General features: G+C 38.9%; 1 protein-coding gene across 5 annotated transcripts in view; it reads right to left on the reverse strand.

The window, feature by feature from the left end:
* Nucleotides 1–24751, reverse strand: part of OGDHL (oxoglutarate dehydrogenase L) — a 55687-nt gene that overhangs the window by 1587 nt on the left and 29349 nt on the right. For 4 of the 5 annotated variants that reach the window (XM_085064105.1, XM_085064104.1, XM_085064108.1 and 1 more), the window contains exons 7-21: nt 24337–24483; nt 23662–23752; nt 22970–23149; nt 22464–22592; nt 21919–22098; nt 21499–21651; nt 19791–19893; nt 19053–19181; nt 16649–16799; nt 14412–14539; nt 8144–8322; nt 4440–4511; nt 3006–3131; nt 2314–2386; nt 72–235 (exon numbers count right to left, since the gene is read on the reverse strand). In XM_085064105.1, the coding sequence (XP_084920231.1) occupies nt 72–235; nt 2314–2386; nt 3006–3131; nt 4440–4511; nt 8144–8322; nt 14412–14539; nt 16649–16799; nt 19053–19181; nt 19791–19893; nt 21499–21651; nt 21919–22098; nt 22464–22592; nt 22970–23149; nt 23662–23752; nt 24337–24483 (2005 nt within the window). Of the gene's footprint in view, nt 1–71; nt 236–1120; nt 1258–2313; nt 2387–3005; nt 3132–4439; nt 4512–8143; nt 8323–14411; nt 14540–16648; nt 16800–19052; nt 19182–19790; nt 19894–21498; nt 21652–21918; nt 22099–22463; nt 22593–22969; nt 23150–23661; nt 23753–24336; nt 24484–24751 lie in introns of those variants that run through there. The other variant, XM_085064109.1, reaches the window with a different exon arrangement.

The raw sequence follows: 24751 nt of genomic DNA on the forward strand, positions 1-24751 counted from the left end.
TTTAAAAGCATAGGAATCCCTTGCTGGAAGTCTCCCCAATGACCCTGTCTTCAGAGCATCAAGGAGCTCACCTGTTCAAGTCTGGTTATAGCTACTTGTTTCTCCAGGTCTTGGTTCTTCCTCTCTTTTACAAGATCATAGTATACTTTTCCTGTGCAGAAAATCACTCGCTTGACCTCATGTGGTGCCTGAGCTGCTGGCCCATTCTCAGGAATCACACGCTGGAAAGTGGTACCTAGTCGGAGCACAAATTAGAAAAAATGCTCTCAGTGGACCCGACATTTCAATAAAGCAGCCCAAGAAACAGTCCTTGACTGAGCAAGCAGCAGGTTGCAGTGATCAAAGGCTTCTCCTGCCTCTCTGGTTCTACTTTTCAGACTGGTAACTTGGCTGAAGTGACTTTCAGCAGTTCAGTTTCAAGAAGTAAGAAGATTGTCAACAATCCAGTCTTTCACCAAACTTAATAGACAGAACCATATTAACAGGGGACTATTTTTTAGCTTTGTGACGTGTATTACATCTTTACTTTTAAATTGATTGGACAGCTCAACTTTGCTTCCAGTTTTTTTCAGAGAATCACCTGAAATACTGTTTCTTCTTTCCAAGATGATCTCAACCATGTAACATTAATACAGTTTTACAAAGTTTTAGAATATTCTTTTATAAAAACAAAACACATATCCATAATGCAACTAAATCTGGCAACTGCAGGGATATTTACCCAAGCACACACATTACTGCTGTATATTTGATTAAAACCTCTATTTGAGAGCTAAAACAGCAATAGCCAAAGCAAGAATTAGCATGGAGCTGAACCATATGTATAAGTGATAATGTGTAAGTACAATTTCAGATGCATATGCTCACTGCTAGATATTTTTCCCCTGTACTGTCACCTCCCAGAAATACAATTTGCTTGGGATACATGAAACTGGAAGAGGGACTTGATGGTCTAAAAGATCCTTTTCTTTGCTCCCATATATGACTGAGTAGAATTATTTCCACATTAAACAACTGCAGAGTAGCAGACAGCAGCACAACCTCCTATTCTGAATCAGCACACCCACTTACCAGGAGAATAAGACCCTGTTTGAACCATTTATCTTGGGGAAGAAAAGCAACAGCACAAAAACATCAAAGAGGAACTGATTTATGTCAGAATTATCCTGTCCCACTGAACAGCAGAATTCATCATTAAAAAAGACTGAATCTGTGCTTCTGGGTCAGCTGGAGTCATTCTTCCTCTCTCTCAGCTCTCTATTAAAAGCAGAGCAAAAACAGTTAGCTGAGAGTCAGAAACACTTTACTACCTACTGTCTTCTTCAGCAGGAACATGAAAGTATGTCAAAATTCAATGTTAATTAGGACTTTGGTCACTATTGAGATTAGCCTGAAGGAGAGAGGACTCCCAAGACAAAGTGACAAATCACAAACCCTACAGACTTTCTAATCTAACCCAGTCTATAAAGCTTTTAAACACTAATAGAGACAGCAAATGCCTTTGCTTGAGGAGCATATTTTACACACTTACAAAAAGAAGATAATGCAATATTTAAGCACACTTACACAGTGTAAGTTGCTTTTAAAAAACTGAGCAGTTGCTCTGACAGCAGCCAAGACACTCACTGTAAGTGGAGATAGACCAGCACACCTATGCCCACATTCTCACTCTGAACAATCACTTTAATCCTTCTCTCATTACATGTCACATATTTTCTCATGCAACCCCAACATGCTCTAACCAGTGCAAGGCAGGACAAAAGCACTATAGTGTTTGGTATTCCTCCTGCATTCACTGTATATCTCTTGGTGCTGATAGCACGTCAACAACAGCTCTGAACTCACTGATCTCAGTTTAGATCCTGAAGTGACACAGCAACCCCAAAACTGAGCATTGTAACAAGAACTGGGCACCTTATTCTTCCAAATGGGCCTGGTGTGATAATAACCTACCCCTCAATCTTGGGATCAGGGGGCACGGGCAGTACAAAGAACAACTGAATCTTTATATGAAGAGAAAAAGAGCAGAGGGACATAGAAGCCTCTTGAGGGGAACATCCTTGCAGAGATGGGAATGCACATTCCACTGCTTTAAGAATAATGGCTGTTTACAAGACAAGCCTGTTAAAATTAATAATCTGTACTTGAAAGCTAATTTTTTCAGCAAAAGTCCATGCTAGATCTCACTATGACAGCTCCACAGAAATTATGGCAAAAGAAAAGAAACTCTGCAGAGCAGATTCTCTTCTTCACAGTCGGACGTGCAACTCGGTATAGCTAATTACGTCTCCACAATACTTTAAGCTGACCTACCAGACACCATTTCATCAAAACTGGATTTAGCTTCTGGATGCCTCAGCAATGACTTGGGTGTCAAAACAATCAGCTGTAAGACAGAAATTTTTCCAACACTCAGGAACTGCTTTATCTATATTATTACATGCAAAATTTGTAACACTATGCACACAAAAACCACAAACTGAATATGATATAGAATAAATTAATATGAATAGCAAACACAGTAAATTAGGTTTTCCTGTTTTGAAAGCATTGAAAATTTTCAAAATTATTCTGAAGATTTGGGCAGTCTACTCCTTTTAAAGGTTCTCAAAACTCACTGCTTACGCTTGTTTTTGTCAACAAAATCAAATCATAGGCTATGAACCAGTAAAACATTCAACAGTTGTATCTTGGGTCTTTGCAGTTCCAGCAATTAGACATGCAGATTATAGTTCTGCAACCTGTTAGCTACATCACTAGTATCTTGACAAGCTCACCTGAAGATCTGCACAGCCAGATGGAAGCGAAGCTCAAAGTCAAGTTTTAGAGCCATAGTAAGTCAGAACTGAGCTTTTTTCCATCAAATTGGCAACTTCAACCTGTGTTCAGTTAAGGTTTTTCACCAGCAATCGTTATTCTTTTCAGCAGTGTGTCATATGCAAACAAAGGCCACTCGTTTAAGGGCTAGTTTACCTGGAATAATCAATCCATTGAAGCAACCTTACCGGCTTTCTGAATGGCAGCAAGATCTGCCTTCGGAGGACATGAAAGTAATTGGCTGGAGTTGAACAATTCACCACGATCCAGTTGCATTCATACAGCTGGGAAACTTCAAACTGCTCAGTGAACTCCTGAGAGAAACATTAAAGACATTAGAAAAATGTCTAAAAGATCAGAAAAAATGCTTGAAAGACATCCTTCTATTTCTGACTCTCAGCAACTCCTTTCCTTAAAAAAATTTAATTAGCAGCTTTCAGCTGAGATTGTTTTATTAGCTAGGGAAGCACCCCTACAAATCATTCCCTTCTGTTTCTACTTCTTCCTAAAAATTTATGCAATTAAACACAAAAAGTATCCATTAATTCAGATAAGATGGGAAGTCCAGGAAGAAAAACTGAGAAGGACTAGGACTTCAGCAGATAGAAAAAAACCAGAACCTCTTTGATAAAGTGTTGAATTATAACTCAGTTTTTGAGTGTACAGTTAGTGTACTCTGTTTCCCATTTTTGGTAGGTATTCCATCCTCTTATACTATTTTATTACATAAATTGAGTATGTTTTCTGTTTATGTATGTTATGAACATAGGGAGTTTTTATCCATAGCAACATATGTATATAATAGTAAGCATCTGTACAGGCACAATAATCTAATTACAGATTGGTACAGCATTTAACACAACTTCCTGGTCTGTGGCTTGAGCTCCTACCTTCTGTGAAAAAACTTGTAACTTCCTTATTACATGCCAATGACAGTGGTTAACTACAGTCAATCAAACAGGTCCTTATTCTGCCAGTACAGTGACCAAAATGACTTTTAGATGAGGAAGAACATTGCTTTGGAATGATCCTTGCCCCAAGGGTAGCAAAGTCAGGGCCAAAACTGAAATATCCATTTTATTTTGCTTAATTGGTGGGCTTCTCAATTAATGCATGGCAGTGTTTTTTAGGAAATCTGCAGTGGGGAAGTGGGTTCCCAGCATCCTGTAGAGCTGTGTACTTTATCTGTAGAAATTAATGTCCAATCTATGAAAGTCTTAGCCAAATTGAAATTAGAAGTTGCTTATTTTCATGCTCCCAGCAGTACAATTTAGCTCCACTGCAAAGCACCAGGGTAGTGTCACTTGACCTCCTTTAGAAATTGGCTAGAGACACCTATTTGCAGTACACAAAGCAATATAAACAAGCAGGATCACTGGCCCTGAGGAACAGCCATAAAAAGATCATGCTGCCAGAGATTAATTGTATGTGACCTCAGCTTTGCAATGAGCAGCAATGCCTCATACTTCCATTACTTTTACTGGGAACAAGTTAATGTTACACCAAGACTAGAATGGAATCTTAACCTGCTATACCTACCTAAAAGGATGTTTCTAACAAAAAAATCTCTGCAAATGTGAAGAGCAAGACAAGGACAAAACTACTTTGACAAAACTACTTACTGGATAGGCATCAGAATCATCATTGCTCATCTGCAGAAACCTCTCGGGCCTGGCTGATGAATGCTCTGGACCCTGGTAAAGATATCATTTAAAACAACGTTAAAAAGGCAAATGAGCAGTTAGACATCAGTCTAGATCACTGACTGCATGAGTACCTCCTGTCCCCCTGGCAGCTCTGCACCAGCTGCACACTTGCCCCCAGCCAAAGGCATCAACAGCAGCACTGAGAGAGCACACACCACAGGACAGGAATCCCCCATCTTCTGTTTTCATAGGAGACTAGGTTTCACATGTATTTCCAATGTTTCTACCAGCTGCAAGTGATTTCTACCCTCAGTCTAGCTGCACCGTGGAGACCAGCGGAAAGGCAGCAGGCCCATGTGGGCACAAGAATGACCTTGCTAATGCAGGGCAAAAAGGAGCATAAGGAATGTCAGGAAGAGAAACACTGAGTGCCTCAGAGTACTGCAGTGACTCACTTTGTGCATGCTGAACAGGAGCAAACACAAAGTTAACTGCTGACTACTTTTGCTATACTGGCAACAAAAGATCTCTCCTACCATTGTTCACTGTTCAGTACAAAGCCAAATACCTAGATGAATACCTCAGCTGAAATGGATCAAAATACAAATACACATTATCTGCCAAACTAACCTATGATTAATTTCTGCCTCCTCGGGAGGTACTTTATGTTCTGTCATTACTGAAAGCTCCCATCCACTGTCTCACTAGCAGAACCCAAGGGAATTTCTTGAAGTGCACAAACACTGTTAGATCCATTTTATATTAGCAAAACATGTATGCTGGCCACAGAAAATATCAGGAATAAGGAATGTAGCAGAATCTGTTATTTTTCTTTTCATGCCCTTGTTTATAAAGGATCAGAGAAAGCTGTGAGGAGTGTGAGAATGCAGTATGCTTTCTTATGTATTGCTATTGCTGACAGCTTTGGCTTGTGAAAGTGACAGTTACTCTTAGGCAGGACTTTTAGAGACAGCTGTGAAGTATTTTAACCCAAAGATGTAAGCTATTACACCTCTCAACTCTCTTCATGGCTTCTAAGCTAATGTTCATAGAGAGATTTTTTGTTTATATGGCTGGCTCTCATCATAACTTCCTCTATTGAAATCTTAATATATGATCTCCAAAATCAGTCATTATTCTGACAACTAGTAATCCACCTTGATTGAGCACATCATCCTTCCTAACTCCAAGTGCAGGATTCCAGATCCACAGGAGGGCCACAAAGATGATCAGAGGACTGGAGCACCTGTCCTACAAAGACAGGTTGAGAGAGTTGGGAGGGTTCAGCCTGGGGAAAAGAGCTCCAGGGAGACCTTTTACAGCACCTTCCTGTACCTAGAGGGGACCTACAAAAAAGCTGGAGAGGGACTTTTTACAAGGGTAAGTAGTGATAGGACAAGGGGGAATGACTTTAGGCTGCAAGAGCGCAGGTTTAGGTTTGATATGAGGAAGAAAATCTTTGCTGTGAGGGTGGTGAGGCACTGGAACAGGTTGCCCAGACTAGCTGTAGATGCACCATCCCTGGAAGTGTTCAAGGCCAGCCTGGACAGGGCTTTGAGCAGCCTGGTCTCGTGGAAGGCTCCCTGCCATGGTGAGGGGTTTAAACTAGATGGTCTTTACAGTCCCTTCCAACCCAAACCATTCTGTGACTCTGTGATTCAATCTACTTCATGGACTAAGGGAATTCAAAGAAAAAAAACATTCAATCGACAACAAAGATGTAACACAAACAGCCAAGAACTGTGCCTTGTATCACTACTCCTTTGAAGTCTGCATCCACTTTTGAGGTGCCAAATAATCTGGTCACAGACAGGTAAGGACTTGAGAGCAAGGAGCAAAGCTGCACAAAGCTATGGTGCACAATAACTGCACAGTGTATTTTAGCACCTCTGCTGTTCACATCTGATTGCTGTAAATCAAATCCTGCACCAAGCATTGCATACACAGCACAAACACAGTGCTTCACAAGCACACTGCAGTCACTACGCTGGGAACAGAGATGTTACCAGTAAACAATTACAGGAGAGACAGGCAAGGCTTCTCCACCACTCCCACACTGCCCCAGCAACAACCTCAGTCCAGAGACTCAATGTTCACATCCATCTTTGGTTTCTGTGCTGACACCACCAATCAGACTGCCAGCAACTGTGGCGTGGGATGGGGTAGGGTTTATTTCTACTGTGACCACCTATCTAGTGAGACCTATACTGAATCCATTAGCTACTTCCAGATGAGTCCCCAGGGAGCCATTAGGCTGCAGAGTCTTTCAATCACAGCCAACTTGCCTGTGAATGCATGACCTAGAGGTGAAGAGATCCATATCCCATTACGAATCCTTCCCCAAATCATCTTGCCCCCCACACTGTAGTTATAGAAAGACTAGCATTCCTGTAATGAAAAGGTCCTCTGGGAAGACAAAAGATTTCAACAGCCTGGTGGGATTCTTAAATATTCCAAAAACATCTGACACTAGTAGTAAAATAAGCATGTTTCAGAAGACCTGTGCAAATCTTTGCTGCCAAGTGGCTATGGGAAAAGAGCGATTAAATGCATTGTATGCAGCAGAGAACCAGCCCGTTAAGCTGAGTGCTCCCCTGCAGAGGACCACACCTCCTGCTGAGGACTCATTCAGGCTGGCCCCTCAGGACTCAGTTAAAAAAATTAATTTATCAAAACCCTTGTGAACAGCATCAGACCCTTTATTCTTTAAGCACAATGGATATGGAAAGCCATTCATAAGATATGAATGCACCCCAGTTTGTCAGGACAGGATCATAATTGAATGGAAATAAACTAAATTGTTTGTGAGAATAGAAATGACACAGTTTGTGGTGAAAGGTCTAAAGCACTTATACAGATGGAGATTGCCACTGTGGCACATACTATGCTTTTTTAATAGAAAACTAGAAACATACATGCAACAATTAATGAAGGTTAACGTATTTGAAAAGGAGATAATTAACCTTGCCTGACATGATATTCATGTAATCTTAAAAATAATTTAGAAGATTTGAAGAACAATTCTACTGCTGATATGAACTTCATATAACATTACACATAGGCTGTGCCCACGCCCTTTCTCTCTAAGACATTGTCTAGTTCCTCCTACTAGTCACTAAAGAAAAGAGAGCCAACAGCTAGTAAAACATTTTCCTTTCCAGAAAAAGGGAGATTTCCTATTATATCAAAATTAAACAAAGCAAATGATTTATGAAGATGTTTTAAGATTGACATCATTTCATGGCAAGAGAATTTAGTGCAGAGTTTACACAGACATACTTCATGCAAAATAAAACCATGCAAGCACCCCTAGACATGATTTCTTTCTCATTGTACAGTAAGATCCAGCTTTCTAGGGAAAGAAGGCAGTGACTTAGAGAAAGATTCCAAACAGGAGAGGAAAAAAAAAAAAAGGAAAAAAAAAGAGGGGAGGTGATACATGCTACTGAGAAGGACATGAAGCTAAGAACTCAGAAATATTTCTCTTTTTTGGTTTTCACCAGTCAGTCAATCTACATTCTTCTCTGTAAAACTGAGGCAGTCCCACATACTTAACAGTGCTTTCCTCCCATGGGTTCCTATCACCACTGGATCCCCAAGACACCTTTGGCTTTTACAGCTGCAGAGAAGGCACTGTAGCCAGCATTTCCCTCCCCCCTGTGCCAGCCAGCAGCCCTCACCATTCCTTCCATCCCGTGTGGCAGGAGCAGGACGATCCCGTTGTGTCGAACCCACTTGGCCTGGCCAGAGCTGATGAACTGGTCTATTATACACTGAGCTGTGTTGTGAAAGTCCCCAAACTGGGCTTCCCAGCACACCAGGGCATTGGGACTCGCCATAGCGAAGCCAAGTTCAAAACCTGACAAGCAAACAAGTAGGAGATTTAGAAAATATTCCGTTTTGTTGAAAATTCTGTTAATTCCTTGTTAAAAATAAAAAATAAAACAAAGTCAAAATTAGATCATTAACTTGATTTTTGTAGCCCTTCTTTAAACCATGCAGTTTTCAATAGTACCATTTCCAAGCCTGACTTCAATCCTTCAAACTTTTCCTCAAACATTTCAATATCGTAGGAGTTTTTAAACAAACTAAACCCCCTACCTCAGCTTCAACTTTAGTGTAATGTTTTCCTAAGAGCTCTCTACTATCTTCTCCTGTTAAAAAGACACTTACAGCCCAATACCAGTTAAAGAAGTTAGTTATCAATTTTAGTACTTCCACAACCCTACACAACACTGTCTTTCTTGCCCCCTTCTCATATGCAGATGTTGAAGAAAATTACTGGTGACATCAATTTTCAGTCCACAGACAGGATCATAGTCCAGATCTTCCAAAAACCTTGAACATAATAGCTGCATGGCAAACAGATCTGGGATAAACAATCCTTTCTTAGGCAGGGTTAAGGACCATTTACATTTCTCCTTCAGTGTTAGATTATAAGTATTTGACCTCTGTTCATATTTTCCTTTGGTGCTTTGATACAGCAGAGCCTGGAGTGCTGAATAAATACCTGTACTCAGATTCTCCACCTACAGTTTGGAATTATTATAACCAAAAAGGTTAAAGCTCTCAGTTAAAAGCAGAGCTATATACCACTGCTATGGGCATAGAGGTTCTGACCGAGGCAAAACTGATTCAATACACACAGAGAATAAATATTTAATTGATAGATATGTTTCATGTTGAAGCTCTACATAGAATATGATAATGCGGTTTCAAATACAGAACTTCAATATGGGAATACTCTCATTGAAGCTTACCCCAGCAGACCAACTAACTTTTGTGTTTTCATAGTCTACTCCTTGGTAATTCCAACCCAGTTTTTTGCTTACCACCCCCATAGCAAGAAATCTTTGAGTCACTTGGCTTTTGGACTACTGATCTCTGAACAGTCCATCCATGACTTCAGCAGATGCTCATGATCTCATCAAAAGGCAACTAATACATCAGAAGCCAAAAGAAGGCTGGTAAGTCTTCATCTGTGAGTCCCCATGACAGGTCATTTCCAAAGAGAATGACTTTTGCGGAGCATGCCTTTGAGCAGACTGCCTGAACAGCCTTCCTTCAGCCTTTCCTCCATCTCTGGCCTCCTTGTTTGTGTAGTTCTATTTCTATTGTTTGTGTGTCTGTTTCTATTGTTCTTAACACAATGAAAGTAGTGGAAAAATTCACACAACTCCTTCAACCATATCCCCAAAGGTATCAGAAAAATAGATTTCCCTAGATAGGTTTGAATCCCATTCTAATTTTACACAAGCATGAAGACACCATTTCTACTGATTGGGTGACATGGTTGAGAAAATATGCAATATGTTCAAGACTTATTTGTGCATACGCTGCTCTCTGTAAGGGTGGGGTAATCCAGCTTTAGAGAAGCACAAACTGAGATCTTGACTACTCAGAGTTATCAATAACCAGTGTTTTTCAGAGTATGGAGCTCAGTGCATACTTAAAATTTGGTCACAGCACACACATAATTCCACTTCATATACCAAAGATCACCCCTAAAATTCACATGGGAACGAGTATAATTTCTCATTTCCTATCTTATTGACAACTTCATGCTAATCTCCACAAGGTAACTATGTTCTAGGTGAAGCTGCATTGAAAAGTATCATCTTAACACAGATACCATTTGTAAGCTTTCTGACACCCATTAAAATATCTGGGGAAATATATCCAAGTGTAATCTATACATTCTGATTACTATTTTGAAATTAATGTTGCCAAGACTTCATGGCACATATGCTTGTGGTATACACATCTTTGGTATACCAGAACTCAATTTTCCACCAAGGAAACGGCAATGAGAGTTACTATATTTCATGTGGAGAAAATCACTCAAAGAACAAGATCTGAACTGCTAAATTTAAAAAAAAAATGCTGGTGGAAAGAGATCTAGACAGATGAGAGGTAAAAAGCCCAGGAGAAGGTGAGGTGTTCTCCTAAAAGGGAATTGTTGGGACACCAGAGTCAAGGTCAGGGAAGATGACCTGACCTAGAAAGTCTCCACCATTCTAGAGATGGGACATGAACTGCAGGGGAGCATGTTCCTACACAGGTCCCTCATAAGGGCTCAACCTCAGGCCAGAGTAAAGAATTTTTAAAAAAACAAAGAAAAACTACAGTAGAGACCTTGCAAAGTTTATTATTTGAATCTGCAGAAACAGGAACGGAACATTTCTTTAAAATGCTGTGCAAATCTTGTGGGTTCAAATGATTAACTCTTACACAGCTACAACCAGAGAACAGTTTGAAGCTGTGAGGAAATCCAAAGCAGCCAGAGAGCACGACAACTTTCAAAGAATGTCAGGTAAGGAATCTGCACACCCAAAGGCTGTTGGAGAGCAACCAGCCAACTCCAAACAGCAGGAAGCTGGCTCAAGGCTCAGAGCACACCAGGGCACAGGGAACCAGGAACCAGCACAGCAGTTTTAAAAACTTCTAAACTGAGGAGACAGAGGGAAGAAAAATACACAGCACTTGATTAAGGCTGCAAAACTAATGTTTTAATTGGTGGAGTCCATTAAGGTCCCTAGATGACAGGCCTAGCAGAAATGCTTGTTTCTATTAGTCCAGCGCCTGCTGTGCTCTCTCATTGTTCTCTCATCACTCTGGCACAGAAAGAAGTGTTGTCAAGCAAAGTGGCAGCTTACACAGCATACTATGCTGTGTTTTCCCCACAGCATTTCCATGATTGTCATAAGAACTGCAGTTTTTCAATTAACATAAGTAAGGCTACAGCTATAACTTAATTCAGTATGATTTTGAAGTGACTTAGGGCACAAATGTTAACTAATGGTTAAAAGGGCTTATCAGTGCAAGGATTTTATGTCAGAATGAGGAAAGTTAGAAAGATTTTTGCTATGTTTCACAGAAATTCTAAGCACAGGGACTACAGAGGGATATGCAACCTTTCAGAAACCCAAACACAGCTCAGGATAAAGTGAAGTTAATATCCATCTGGTGGCTGACTCTACTAAACAGGGAGACAGATGCCTTCTCAGAATTGCATGCAGATGCCATTGATTACTACAGTCTGTCCTAGTTCCCAACACAATTTCTGACAGGTAATTGTATTTGCTACCCCCAACCTTAAACATACATTTTTCTGACTGAGCAGTAATACTACATATTTCATCCTACGTGTGTATTGCAAAAAAAAAAAAATTTACATCAATAAGTGTCCTCTTCCTTTTACCTTTTGCTTTAAACTTGACTTTCCCCTTTGAAAAAGCTATACTCCAAGTCTCATGGTTCAGGAATTTCCTGAACTATGCACTAGTTCCGAGTCTATCTTGCCTGACGTTTCTTGGAAGCTCCCAGTACAGCCCAAGATCTTTCAAAGGCAGTACTCAATCTGACAAAGAACCTCACCTCCTGGATAGAGACTCAACACAACCCAAGTCATTCTGAGGGCTGCAAAGACAGGAAGTCCTTTCAAGTATTTAAAAAATGCTGAAGAGGTAGAATGGAGCATCTGTAAATTACTTTTTTGTCATCTATCTTAATCAGCAAATAAACTCAGACAAACTTCTTTTGCTTAAATGACATCTCATGACCATCACTTACACTTCCAGACATTCCGTTTCAGTAAAAGGGAAAAAATATAGCAAGCCAAGTGGATGCACAACTAACTTATAATAATATGGATATAACTAAAAACAGTAGACATAGGCTGTCAAACAAAGTTATCAGAGGTTGTTAAATACTCTAAATTATCACAGAGTGTTAAGTACTCTGATTTAATGCCCAGATCACACAGACTCCAGAGTTTCCTGTAGATAAAACATAAGCAGTTGTCTGAACTACAATTTAACAAGACTGCCTTTGTTTTATTTCTAAGTGAAATCAATCCTGTCAGAGTATCATTTTGATGGAGCAATGGCTCCCCAGGTGTTCCTCACTAGCTCAACTATAACTTGGTACAAAGCTCACAGCTCTGAACAGATACCAGCTCTTGTCTTAGGCACCTGCCAAGGACATAATCTGTAGTTATATTATGCTGGGATGTTTAATCCATTTCAACTTAGCTCCCTCACAGAAACAAAGGGAATTCCCAAAATGCTTCTGAGGTGCTGCATGTTAACACAGTCATAATATAAATTCCTAACATTTTTCTCCTTTTTTCCCCTTTGTATTATCTCAAACTCTCCTACCCCCATGAAAGACTTCAGTGCACTAATTCTAAACATTTTTTTAACAGAATTAGATAGTAGAATTAGCAGTTAGAGGAAAAAAAATGTTCAGGGGTTTTTGTTCTCCTGATGAATCAATTCCATGAGCTGCAAGCCTCCACTTATTCTTTCATGTATTAAAAAGGAGACCCAGTGATGTTACCAGCCAAGGAAATATCAATTCTAATAGCTCCTCTTTGACTCAGAGCCTTAACCAGAGGAGACATGCTCACACACTTCTGCTTATCCCAACACTGTCTCTCTAAGGAGACAACACACAAGACCATGTTCGAAACCATGTTCGAAACCATGTTCGAAAAAGTCGATACATAAAAGCCAGCAAGGGAGAGAAAACTTCATTATAAAATCACTTCAACACAGAACATGGCATTTTTAGTTTTAAAAAACCCAACCCAACAAACACACAAAAAGCCACATCACTTATCAACTATTTCTATCAATTTAATCTCCTTTACTGCTAGAAAACATCTCAGACATAAGGACTGTTGTGTTGCTTATATTCTATGAATTTTATTAAATCAGCTTTCACCTATCTTTTGCTGGGTAAGGTGGAAGGGCATTAGTGAACAGGATGAGATCAAAAAAGAGAAAGGAAGAGAATCCACTTGGTTAGTCTTTTAAAGAATGGAATTGCGACAGTAAGAATTGCCTTCACACCATATCAACACTAGACTTCCTATTGATGTGTTATTTTTGCAACAAAATCAGATTTCAACTATATCCAGGCATTTGTCACTTTCATTTGGATGTAAAAAAAACAAATCCAGAGACCTATGACCCACTTACCCATAAGATTTGCAGCAACACTGTAAATAGGCTCAAATTAAGAAACCCCAGAACACACTGTGAGAAACAATAGGAAATTGGAAACAATCGTTCTCTGAAATTAAATTCTTGATTTTTATCTATACCAATTATTTTTCTCTCAAACATCCTTGTTTGCACTCTCCTATTCAGAGTTTACCTTTGCATGTTAGCGATACAAAAAATGTGATTCTGCTCACACCGATTCTGCCACAGAGCTAGCAAAAATACCTAAAAAACCTGTTCTTCAGCCCATGCTCCAACTGCACAATTTTATACCACTTTAATATTATTAGCATTAGGTAACATGTAGCATTGTAAAAATGACTCAGTAATCAAATATTTCTGGAGCTTTGAAGCAAGCAGCTATCAACTACCACCTTTATCTACTATGTTTCATCTTTTTCCTTCACACAGTATTTTATTATCCATAGAATCAGTAACACTTTTGATAAATTATTAGATGTATTTGTTTTGTGCTCCACATTCCTCTTGCCACCCTCATCATGTCAGAGTAAGGTTATCCATTCTCTGTGGCTGAACATAAAATAATTCACTATGATTAATGCTATCACTAAAAAGAATTTGTTTTCTTGAAATAGCCCATTCAGAATAGCAGTTTAGATAAGGCCAGGATGGATTTTTTATATCTCTATTACAAACTGTCCCTGGTTTTCCTGTCAGTTCCTACCCTTTTAAGAAAGCATCAGGTGCATGTTCCAGCACTGCCAAGATCAACAATAGCAGATGGATGCTTTTCACTGAATTCCAAAACTGTAAAGTGTGGAGATGCTTGTTTAAGGGATGCCAGAACCTGAGATGAAGAGCTTTGATACCTGTTTCATATATAACCATTTTATAGCTTTTTTTCCCCCCCATTTTTTCCTTGCTGAGCTCTGCTTCTTGTATAGCAGCCCTGCTAAAGCACAGGCAGATAGAGACATACCTAAGACCCCGTACTCAGAAAGGGAACTGTTGCACACAGTGTAGGGAGCCTGCTGCTCCCACAGGTGATTCATGGGGACACAAGTTCTCTTGTCCACTTCTTGATCATGAAGCACGTGGTGACGATGGCTGCAAAGAGTTGTTGAAAGAGGTTTATTAGCCAAGAATCACTTTGGGCTTTAACAGATCAATTTGCAAAGTTAGAGCCTCAAAGCTGTGTCGCTGTTGAGCAGCTAGCAGAGTAATGAAGGCACCAGTTCTCAGTGGCAAGAAGGAATGACCTTTATTGTTTTGATTTCATCACATATATAGAGTTCTCAAAAGTCACCCAGATTGGTCAGTCAGAAGCTTTCCCCCAGGCCTGATTGGCCAGGCCTGCACTGCCCAAGTTCTGGGACACTGTTCCAATAACATCCAAACTTTATCTTTATTTATAAAACACAAAAAAATTTCTCATGGGAAAAACCTGTGCTAGCCACAAAGCTGTGTTCTGGAAAGCAAGAAAGCACCATGGTTATCTTTGCTACACATTACACCCTGGTTTGGTTGAAACCATGGGAAATACCATCACATGTCTAAATACAACTGCTGCACTCTAAGAACTTTCACTGACTATCCAGGCTTCTTTGCAAGCACTCACAGAAACTGAAAATACCTGATCACTAGTAGAACTGGTGGGGGTAAAGAGAAAATGATGGGGAAGTTGTTGCTATAAAATAGAATTATTAAAGAAACTCAGAGGGACAAAATTGTTATTTAAAAACATTTCGTTCTGCCTTCCTCACAAATTCTAATATTTTCCTTGAAAGAATGGTTGTTTGTCTTTAATGGAAAAAATGTAGTCTACCCTAATTTCAGCACTGAAACTTGAAGGAGCTGTATCCTCTTTCTGCTATTACCACTCACATGCACCATTTACAGTTCTCTAGAACACCATTAATCAGCATTAAAATGGGGCACCAAGGAATACTACCAAAACAGAGATGACTGAAGTAATTACTGCAATCCATTAACTCTCTGAGCAGACTGAGTGAATCACAGCAATATGTCCAGCTTTACAACTGCTAACATAAGGACAGTTATTGTACTGGGAACAATACTGTGTTGTATAGCTGCCAACACTGAAATCTGAATCTTTTTGCACTTCCCTTTGCTATAATGAATGCTAGCAAAAGAGTTCTGAAATTTATCTAGAACTCAAGAATGTAAGGCCAGAAAAAGACAGAACCTCTGAAGAGCAGCACAGAGAGGGAAGTAGAGAGAAAGGGGAAAATTTACACACCAGGCAGCTATTTGGTAGAAATCATTTTTGCCACTGTAATTTTGGTTTTGTCATTCAGCCAAAGACAGAAGGCCCAGCTAGGTGTTAAGCTTCTTGAGCATGACGTTTTGTGTTTCCCTAGCAAAAGGTGATTAAGATGAGCATAGATGGACAGCCAGAAATATACAAGCATACAAGTCAGACATGTGCAATTGTCAGATTTACTGGTGTCAAACCAGCACAGAATTAAGTCTGTCTCCCCTTCCCTCTCTTCTCGAGAGTTTGTCTCCAAAAGGAGATGGGGTCTGGTGCTTCTGTCTGCAGCTTTATCTAGCTTTTACTTATTGATAGTGTGGAGGACTGAAACAGGAAGAAAACAAGCCATCACACTGAATACTGAAAGAAAGAACTATTTTCTAGACAGCACTTCAGAAGCCCCAAAACAGTGAAAGCATCCCCGCATGTTATTTTATTATGGCAATACAGTGTATTCAGTTCTTCCCAAATTCTAGCCAATACTATACCAGAGAAGACAGGCACCAAGATCTCTTTCTCTCTTCTGCAAGCATTTACAATGAAGCACAGTGAAGCATTCACCCCACGAATTGCCATCACATCAGAAGTTTCAATTAAATACATAATTAAAATTTTACTCTACAGAGAATCAGGTAAGGCAGCAAGCTGTATATATTTTACAAAGGGAAGATACCATTTCTGCTTTTCAGCAAGAGAAGGTAGAAAGTATCTAAAAATGTTTGTTCTGCCTTAAATATTATACTTTAAAATGCTGCTTACAGATACACAGGGAATTTGATTATTACTGACTTCCAGAACCTACAACAGTCAGATTAAAGCTGAAAAGCCCAAACTTCCCCATCCCTGCAGAGGACCATATTTTTCAACAAATGCCAAGTTGCTTCTTGAAGTGTGGGACTTAACTGTTAAATGCTGTTAAAACTGTTTATCTCAGTACTCACCTGAAAGTACCTCTCTCCACATCCTGCCCACTTAGTCGGACATGGATCCCTTCTTTCAGAACAGAGCCAAAAGCCATGTATTCTGCTAAGGCCCAGTCAACAACCCTGTTCTTGGTCATTTCCGCTCGGGCTTTCAAAATCCGAGAGAGTCCTACATTGGCACAAACACCAGAAATGCATGGATTTATTTCAGAGAAATTCTATGTTCACATTACATTCACCATTCTCCTTCCTCACTGGCTAAGCTAAACACAGGTACCAAATCAGGTCTACAAATTGTTTTTCTAGAACTGAACTTATGGCCAAATAAAACAACTTGCTTCCCAAGCAAAGAGATGTATAATGTTCGTATCTTGATTTTGAAGAAGATTGACTGTGTCAGAAACTACTGAGAACAATTAAAAAGACCCATGGTGAAATTCTTCCTCAAGATTCATTTTCACATCTCTAACACCAAGTACTGTTTTATAAGAGATTGAAAATACCAGCAATTGGGTTTCTGATTTTTTTTTTCTTCCTTCCTTATCTCATTTTCTTCATACATTTGTCTTATTGGACTTCTGGAGATGTTACACAGTAAAACAGGCAGGATTGATCGATACTATGACTATCATATAAACAGAAAATTGTAGCAGCTGCCAACAGATTTTCAGTTGGTAACCAATAGCTGATTTTTTTCAGTGAAGATTTTATAACCTCATGAGCTAAAACACAAGTTACAACTCTGCAAATTTCAAAGGGAACAACAGCTTTGAATCCTCAAGTCTCCTGTATTCAACTGTCACTTGACACCATCTTACTTTCACATCTGCACTAATGATTTTGGTAAGCTGTCCCATATGTTATTTTCCTGTATTTACCTTTCCTTACTTTCCACAATTTTACAGAAAAACACTCCAATTTCTTTCCACATAAAACTCTCATCGAAATTGCCACATTTTAAGTAAAAAAAAATCTTGAAAATTTTCCCTTTAGAATATATTAAATATTTGATAACACAAAACAATCTTCCCATTGAAAGCCTTCATGATATTAAACCGTTTCATCTTAGTAAAAGGACAAAGTACTTCAAATTTCTATTTCTCTCCCCTTCTGTTTTTCCACAAATTCTCTCTTACGGCCTTTTAAACTGCATAAAAGAATCTAACATACCATAATTGTTTTGAACCATAAATCTACCTTATATACTGGCAAGTGTTCCCTAGTGTCAATGGTTAATCAACTTACTAATGAGAGACCAACTTACCTTTTTAATTAGAATCTCTAACACTAAATTTTATTGGGTGACTATAATTTCTAATTTATCAGTGTCACAAGAAAGTGCACAAATGCGTAGAAGGGTTTTAAATTTATCCATTAATTGTATCTGTGCCACAAACCTGCAATTGATAACTGGGAATGCCCTATCATCATTACTTGTGTTTCATTTCCCAAAGGAACACAAACACATAGAATATTTACAGAAGACAAACTTTATTCCTTGATGGATGACTCTAGAGAGGTTTAGCTGGAGGTTTTAAATAGAAAAAAGCTCTTTATTCCTTATCCTTAGTACATACCCTACAAGTCAACAAAAGAAAAAAAGATCCCTAAACAAAGGATCTCCATGTTTCCCCATGGAACAAGCAGATTATTGCTCCCAATAGTTGCTAGATTTCACCCTGACCAGGAAGGAAAACTATCTCAGAATTCTGACACAGTGTTGGGGCTCCCCAGTGAGACAGGCACTTACTGTGATAGATGCCAAAGTGAGAATTGAATCTTTTCAGAACAAAAGCTAAAACTTTTTGGAAAAAAATGCTAAATTTGTGCTGTCGTCAATACTAAATCTTAAGTTCAAAGAAAAACTGTCACAATTTGCCCACACAGCATGCATTCAGCTGTACTAAAACCTCAGTTCATAGTAGGTCAACAATGTTGCCAGGTCTAAAAAGTCCAAGCTCCATTTCTTGTAGTTATGTAACCACAAGACGTGTCAAGTGGACCTCAAATTACCACCAGCATTAAAAAATCCCATATTACAATGCTTCCTGAGAAAGGTACCTTACTTCCCAGTAAATCCCACAAATGTGCTGCACAGATACAGCGTTTTGCGCAAGGACTCGAAGAATGAAAGGAGTTATTAACTTGAGGTTGCAAAGAGACTTTTACCTTCCTCAGAGGAAAATCTGTTTTAATGAGGTATGGAACAGAAGTGGTGTGATACTGAAAGAACATTATGCTGAGAACAAGCCACAGAACCTTAACTGTCACAGTCTCTTCACTCATAGAGGGGAAGAGTCAAAGTAAAAAAAGCCACAGGCATTTTCCTCTTTGAGAAAAGGCCCAAGAATAACTTCTGTGCAGAAATACAGAAATGGAGCAAGACACAAAGCCAGTAGGTGACACAAAGCCTTCAGCTTACCTGAGTGTATTTTGAAGTCTTTGACTGGCACTGAACTAGCAACATTGCCAATGTGCGTCAACAGCTCTTCCGAAATGCCCGTCGGAGGACAAGACATGCTCTTGGGTTCTCCATCCACGGTAAAGAAGCCTGGAAGGAAAAGACTTGGTGAGATGTTCAAGGACTGTTTAAGAGATATGCATATTATCTACAGTTTATTTAACTCACAACTCAAGTGACACTCTAAGCAGTGGACTAAGCCTAGTTCTTCCCCTTTCACTGGGAAACAACAATTTTGATTGTCTGTATGACAACAGAAGCTGATCTTACAGGCACACAATGATCTATTTTGCTTCTGCTTTCACTCCCTGTGAAGTCCAATTATGTGGGCAGAGGCAGCCAATAAACAGCACATGGCACCTCAATCCCTCAAATAAAAATAAATAAATAAATAAATAGATAACATGAGACATACTCCTTTTTCTTGACTGCATGGACAGTTAACAGTACATGAAAACCACTTCTCTGCTAAACTGGAAAATTGCTTCTTCAAAGCCACACCTTACTTTGCATGTTTTTTTACAAAAGCATTTATTTCAAATTGATCTGACAGAATGCTATATTTACTATTAACAGGGGCAAATCAAAGGTCCCATATTCCATTTTAAAGGAACACTGGTAAAATCTATTGAAATCCTAGATTTAGGACTCAAAAGCACACTCAGATAGCACTAGAATAAGTAAAAGGACACTCCTTACCAGGCCAAGGTGAATCAAGCCAGTGCTTGATATGAAGGATCTTATTATCCTTAGATCTAGTATAAGCTTCTTCACATATTCTATCATACTTTGCAATTTCTTCCTGTAGAACAAAAAGGTTTTTTTAAATGGCTAAACATAACACACTCATCTCTTACAGATGACACCTCTCATTCAGCAGGATAAAACCAGCTATTTAACTCCATGAGAAAATGTAGTTACAATAATGTAAACAAGTAAAATTAATTTTATCTAGGATCAAACTGCCTTCTAGAAACATGCTTACACACATCACTCTAAATAATTACTTAGTTCATTGGACAGGTGTTACAGAGGAGTGTACCAAGAGCTGAAGCTGCAAGCATTGCTCTGAAACAAGACAGAATTGAAATACCAAATATTTAGAGTCATATGTCTAAGATCAAAACCATTTAGCTTTCATACTCCTGGCTACAAAAGCCACTAAAGTTTGGAAAAAAATCCAAAAAAATTAGTATGTGTGGGAGAGTCTAGCAAAGAATCTGCTGGCCACACCTCTCAATGGCAACAGCTACAAAGCCATATTCTGTAGAGGCAGAATGCCTCTGCAATATCTTTGTCTCAATCCAGAACCTGGCTAAAGTTATTGAGCTAGCTAATCTTAAAAAGGATTAACAGCAATGCTGAGCTCAGTTTGTACAGCCAAACATCCATCCAGGATCCTGGATCCAGTCACCAAATCCCATGGTGCCTCTACTGGCACACTCAGAGTGATTCAGGAAAGCTACTTCTGCATGGGCTATGATCATTCTTACAGATAACAGAATGCACCTACACAAACTGCTTATTTCTTGATCTGCAGTATCATGTCACTGTGGCTAGCACAGGTTTTTCCCATGAGAAATTTTCTTGTGTTTTATAAATAAAGTTTGGATGTTGTTGGAACAGTGTCCCAGAACTTGGGCAGTGCAGGCCTGGCCAATCAGGCCTGGGGGAAGGCTTCTGACTGACCAATCTGAGTGACTTTTGAGAACTCTATATATGTGATGAAATCAAAACAATAAAGGTCATTCCTTCTTGCCACTGAGAACTGATGCATTCATTACTCTGCTAGCTGCTCAACAGCGACAATGTCACTACACCTTCTCAGAAGATCCTTAGATTCATCTGCACTCTAAATATCCATTCTCAAAAAGATTAAGGTAAAGACCTAACCAGTTTAATACAGACACCAGATCTATACTTCATCTTTCTGGAATACTTCAAATGATCTCTGAATTTGGCTGAATTCTTGCAAGAAAATAAAAAAGGCTAAATTGATTCTATTACATCATTGCTGGACACAAACCTGCCAACATTATCAATAGGAAGCTACTATAGGAAGCTATAGGAGCATTCAAATACTGTCTTGTTGCTGAATCAAGGTTCTAGACATGAAAAATAGCTGATAAATGCCTCTGTTTTCCAATGTTCTCATTTAATCACATTTTCTCTCAGAACTGAAGCAATTTTTTATGTGCAATATATATTAATTACTGCAAAACACTTCCAGTCCTCTTGTTACAACAACAGAATTTTACATGAAAATCCAAGCCAAATTGAAACGCAAACTGTCAAAGGGTAAAGACTTATCACAGTAAGAATGGTTTCCAAGTAGACAGCATATAATGGCAATTGTGTCTTTCTCCTTACAGCTCCTTGGATTCCCTGTATGTCTGCTGACATGTACCTCAAACTCCTGCAGTGTCACAGTCCCATCTGCAATCAGTTTGTCAGCATATTTCTTCAGCACTGGCACCTGCTTATGGATCTGCTTGTACATCAGAGGCTGGGTGAACATGGGCTCATCCATTTCATTGTGCCCTCTCCTACGGTAACAAACCTACAAAGGGAAAGATTGCTTCTGCTAATAAGGAAAAAAGTAAAATGAAATCTTTCCACTCCATAGTTTTACAGAGATTTTAAGAGGTTTATTGTATAAAAAACATTCATGGCTTCTTGTGGACCTGTTAGTTGCTTGGTTTTTTAAAACTAAGAAACTAAAGGCCTTTAAAACCAAATACATTTCTTGACTGGACCTTCTATGCCACAAAAAGATAAGAGTAGCACACAATGCACAGAATGAAAAGTTAAGAAAACCAAGACTTACCAAGTCAACGACCACATCTTTATTGTAAGTGTTTCTCCACTCTGCAGCCACATTGCACACATACATCACTGCTTCAGGGTCATCAGCATTCACATGGAAAATGGGAGCATTGACCACACGAGCAACATCAGTGGGATACGGAGATGAACGGGCCATACGGGGGTCTGTGGTGAAGCCAATCTAAACATTCCAGAAAGATAATTTTGGCACCTCCTTCTACTGTGTTTTGAATGAAGTTTGCATTTAATAGCCATTCACACAGCAACAGCATCAGCTTTTTATTTTGGCTAGCCAGCTTCTTTTTGCTCCCTTAAAAACCAAAGCAAGCCAAATCCAATTAAATATTACAAATTGAATAGACTACATGTAGCTGATAAAGTATTATCCCCTCAAGAGTTGCGAGACACTGGAATCATTTTCAAAAACTTCCCAACCATTCTAATAACCAGAGGGGACAACGAACCCAGTTAATAACAAACAACAAAAAGAAACAGACGAGCAAATATTTAGCAGAGACTTTGATTGGTAAAGGCTCTACTTGTTACCTGGTTGTTGACCACAACATGAATAGTGCCATTTGTGGTGTAGGATGGGAGGTCACTAAGGTGAAATGTCTCATAAACCACTCCTTGTCCTGCAAAGGCAGCATCCCCATGTAATAATATGGACATGACCTAGGAGGGAGAATTATACACATCCACACATATATTAGAAAGGAAAACTGCAATTTAAGCTTCTCAGCAGGATTTCTTTGCTCCACATTTCTGCAGTGCTTATAAAATAAAACAGTAATTTTACAATAAACCATAAATTTTTCAGCATTCTGCTGCCTTTGCTCAGTTTGCAAATCAAATAAAGCTTTAAGCCCACTTCCTGATGTTACCTCTGAGATATCATGCCAGAAACCTTACCTAATTCAACAGGTGATATACCACTTTTGCGAAGGAGGAAAAGAGAAAAATTCTGTGATATGAAACTACCAGCAAATTATTTTTATTAAAAATACCATTAAAAACTACCATTAAAAGTTACTATATTTAACAATCTTTACCTTTTTCCCTGCTGTATCCCCTCGATAAAACTGCTCAGCTTTTGTTTTCCCTTGCACAACAGGATCAACTGCTTCCAAGTGAGAAGGGTTAGCCATCAGGGACAGAGTGATTTTCTTGTTTGTTCTTCGGTTGATCCTCTCATGGTACATTCCCAGATGATACTTTACATCCCCAGATCCCTAACATGAAACATAGACTCACGATTCAGGAATGTCATTCATGCCTGCTGTATCTAATTCACTAGGGCTCAAATTTGTATTTCAGCCTGAAAAATGCATCTGGCTACCTGTACATCAGCGTACACTATGGGTTTGACACCATAATTTCAAACTGGAACAGTGTTCCTATTCTGTTATCTTACTGTTGTCATCAAATGTTAGATAAATACTTACAGCATATTGATACTCTGTTCATTTATATAAAACAAAGAGAGATGCTTAGAGATTATAAACTCTGTTAAATGGAACTTACTTTTCTAGTCACTCCTAAAAGATCCTCTGCATGTTAGAGGCATAACATAATTTTTAAATTTGTTAAGAAATTTCACAGAACTGTGTTCCTCAAGCTAGAAGAGAAGGCAATGTATTTCAGCAGCTGATAATGCTATTTTCATAGTAACCATTACCAAAACAACTGAAAACTAGCTTAAAAATTGACCTCTCTATACAGATCTATTGAAAAAGCATCTTACCTCATCAGCTGCTTCAAGTTTGGGATCAAACTGACAGAAGATCTGCTCCAGCTCTTTTCGGATTACATTAGCCAATACATTCAGCCGACCTCTAAGAAAATTCCAAACACAGTTATGTCTCAAAAGTGATAGCAACAGAGTCAATACTATAAAACTTACAAAATCTGCAAACCACCCTGTCAGAAATTTGCAAATGTTCTCTTCAAACTTTTGAGCCTGAAACCCTTGATTCACCTTCTTCCCATTGCAAAGCTCCTCCAATGCATTCCCTCAGACATTATAACACCTTGTTATCCAAGTGAATTTTGTAGCTACCTAGCAGTCTTTATATAATTTCATCAAAAATTAGTTAAGGCAGACTGCAAAAGTAATTTCAAATCTACCTCACCAAGCTTTCCCAGTTCTAGATTTTATGCAATGGCAGAGATACCATGGCTGCTGCCACATTTGCTTGCAGCTTCAAAGTACACGGAGGAGTTTCTCTACCATTTACCTGTGAAGCCTGTAGCCTCTTATTGACAGGTCTTTGTTACAGTTCTGTGCTCCCACTACTTGCTATGACTGACTCCTTCTACCTCAGCTTCTCTAACATCAACTTTGTTAGTAACATTCTAGAACCCAAAACTTGTCTTAACACAATAAGCCCATTTGTTGGAGTATTTTCATTGGCATTACCTATGAGGCATTCCCATTATAACATATTCAATTCCCATTTCACTGGATTTATCAATGATGGTCTTAAGTGCAGGAATCATTACTTCACATCCTTCCAAACCAAATCTCTTTTCAGAAGACCACTTGCGAGCAAGGAAGTCTTCAAATCTTTGCCAAAAAGAAACACAAAAAAACAAGAGAAATTATTTGTACTAAGATAATGTAGCAAATACTTACTGTCAAACATATTTTAGCAAATAAAATTACTTTAAACTGCTTTAAAACATCTGTGAATACAAGTTTTTAGGCCTCTGGAATTAAGTCACACACAGGGAGGGAAACACAGGAGAGAATTTAGCCTTCCTTCTACTCCATCTGAAAAGTATTTACTAGGACTTTGAAACAATTAAGAGTCTCCACCTCAGACAAAATTCAC

Source organism: Lichenostomus cassidix, chromosome 6 (genome assembly GCF_008360975.1).
Source record: "Lichenostomus cassidix isolate B80296 chromosome 6, HeHo_3.0, whole genome shotgun sequence".
Classification (NCBI taxonomy): domain Eukaryota; kingdom Metazoa; phylum Chordata; class Aves; order Passeriformes; family Meliphagidae; genus Lichenostomus; species Lichenostomus cassidix.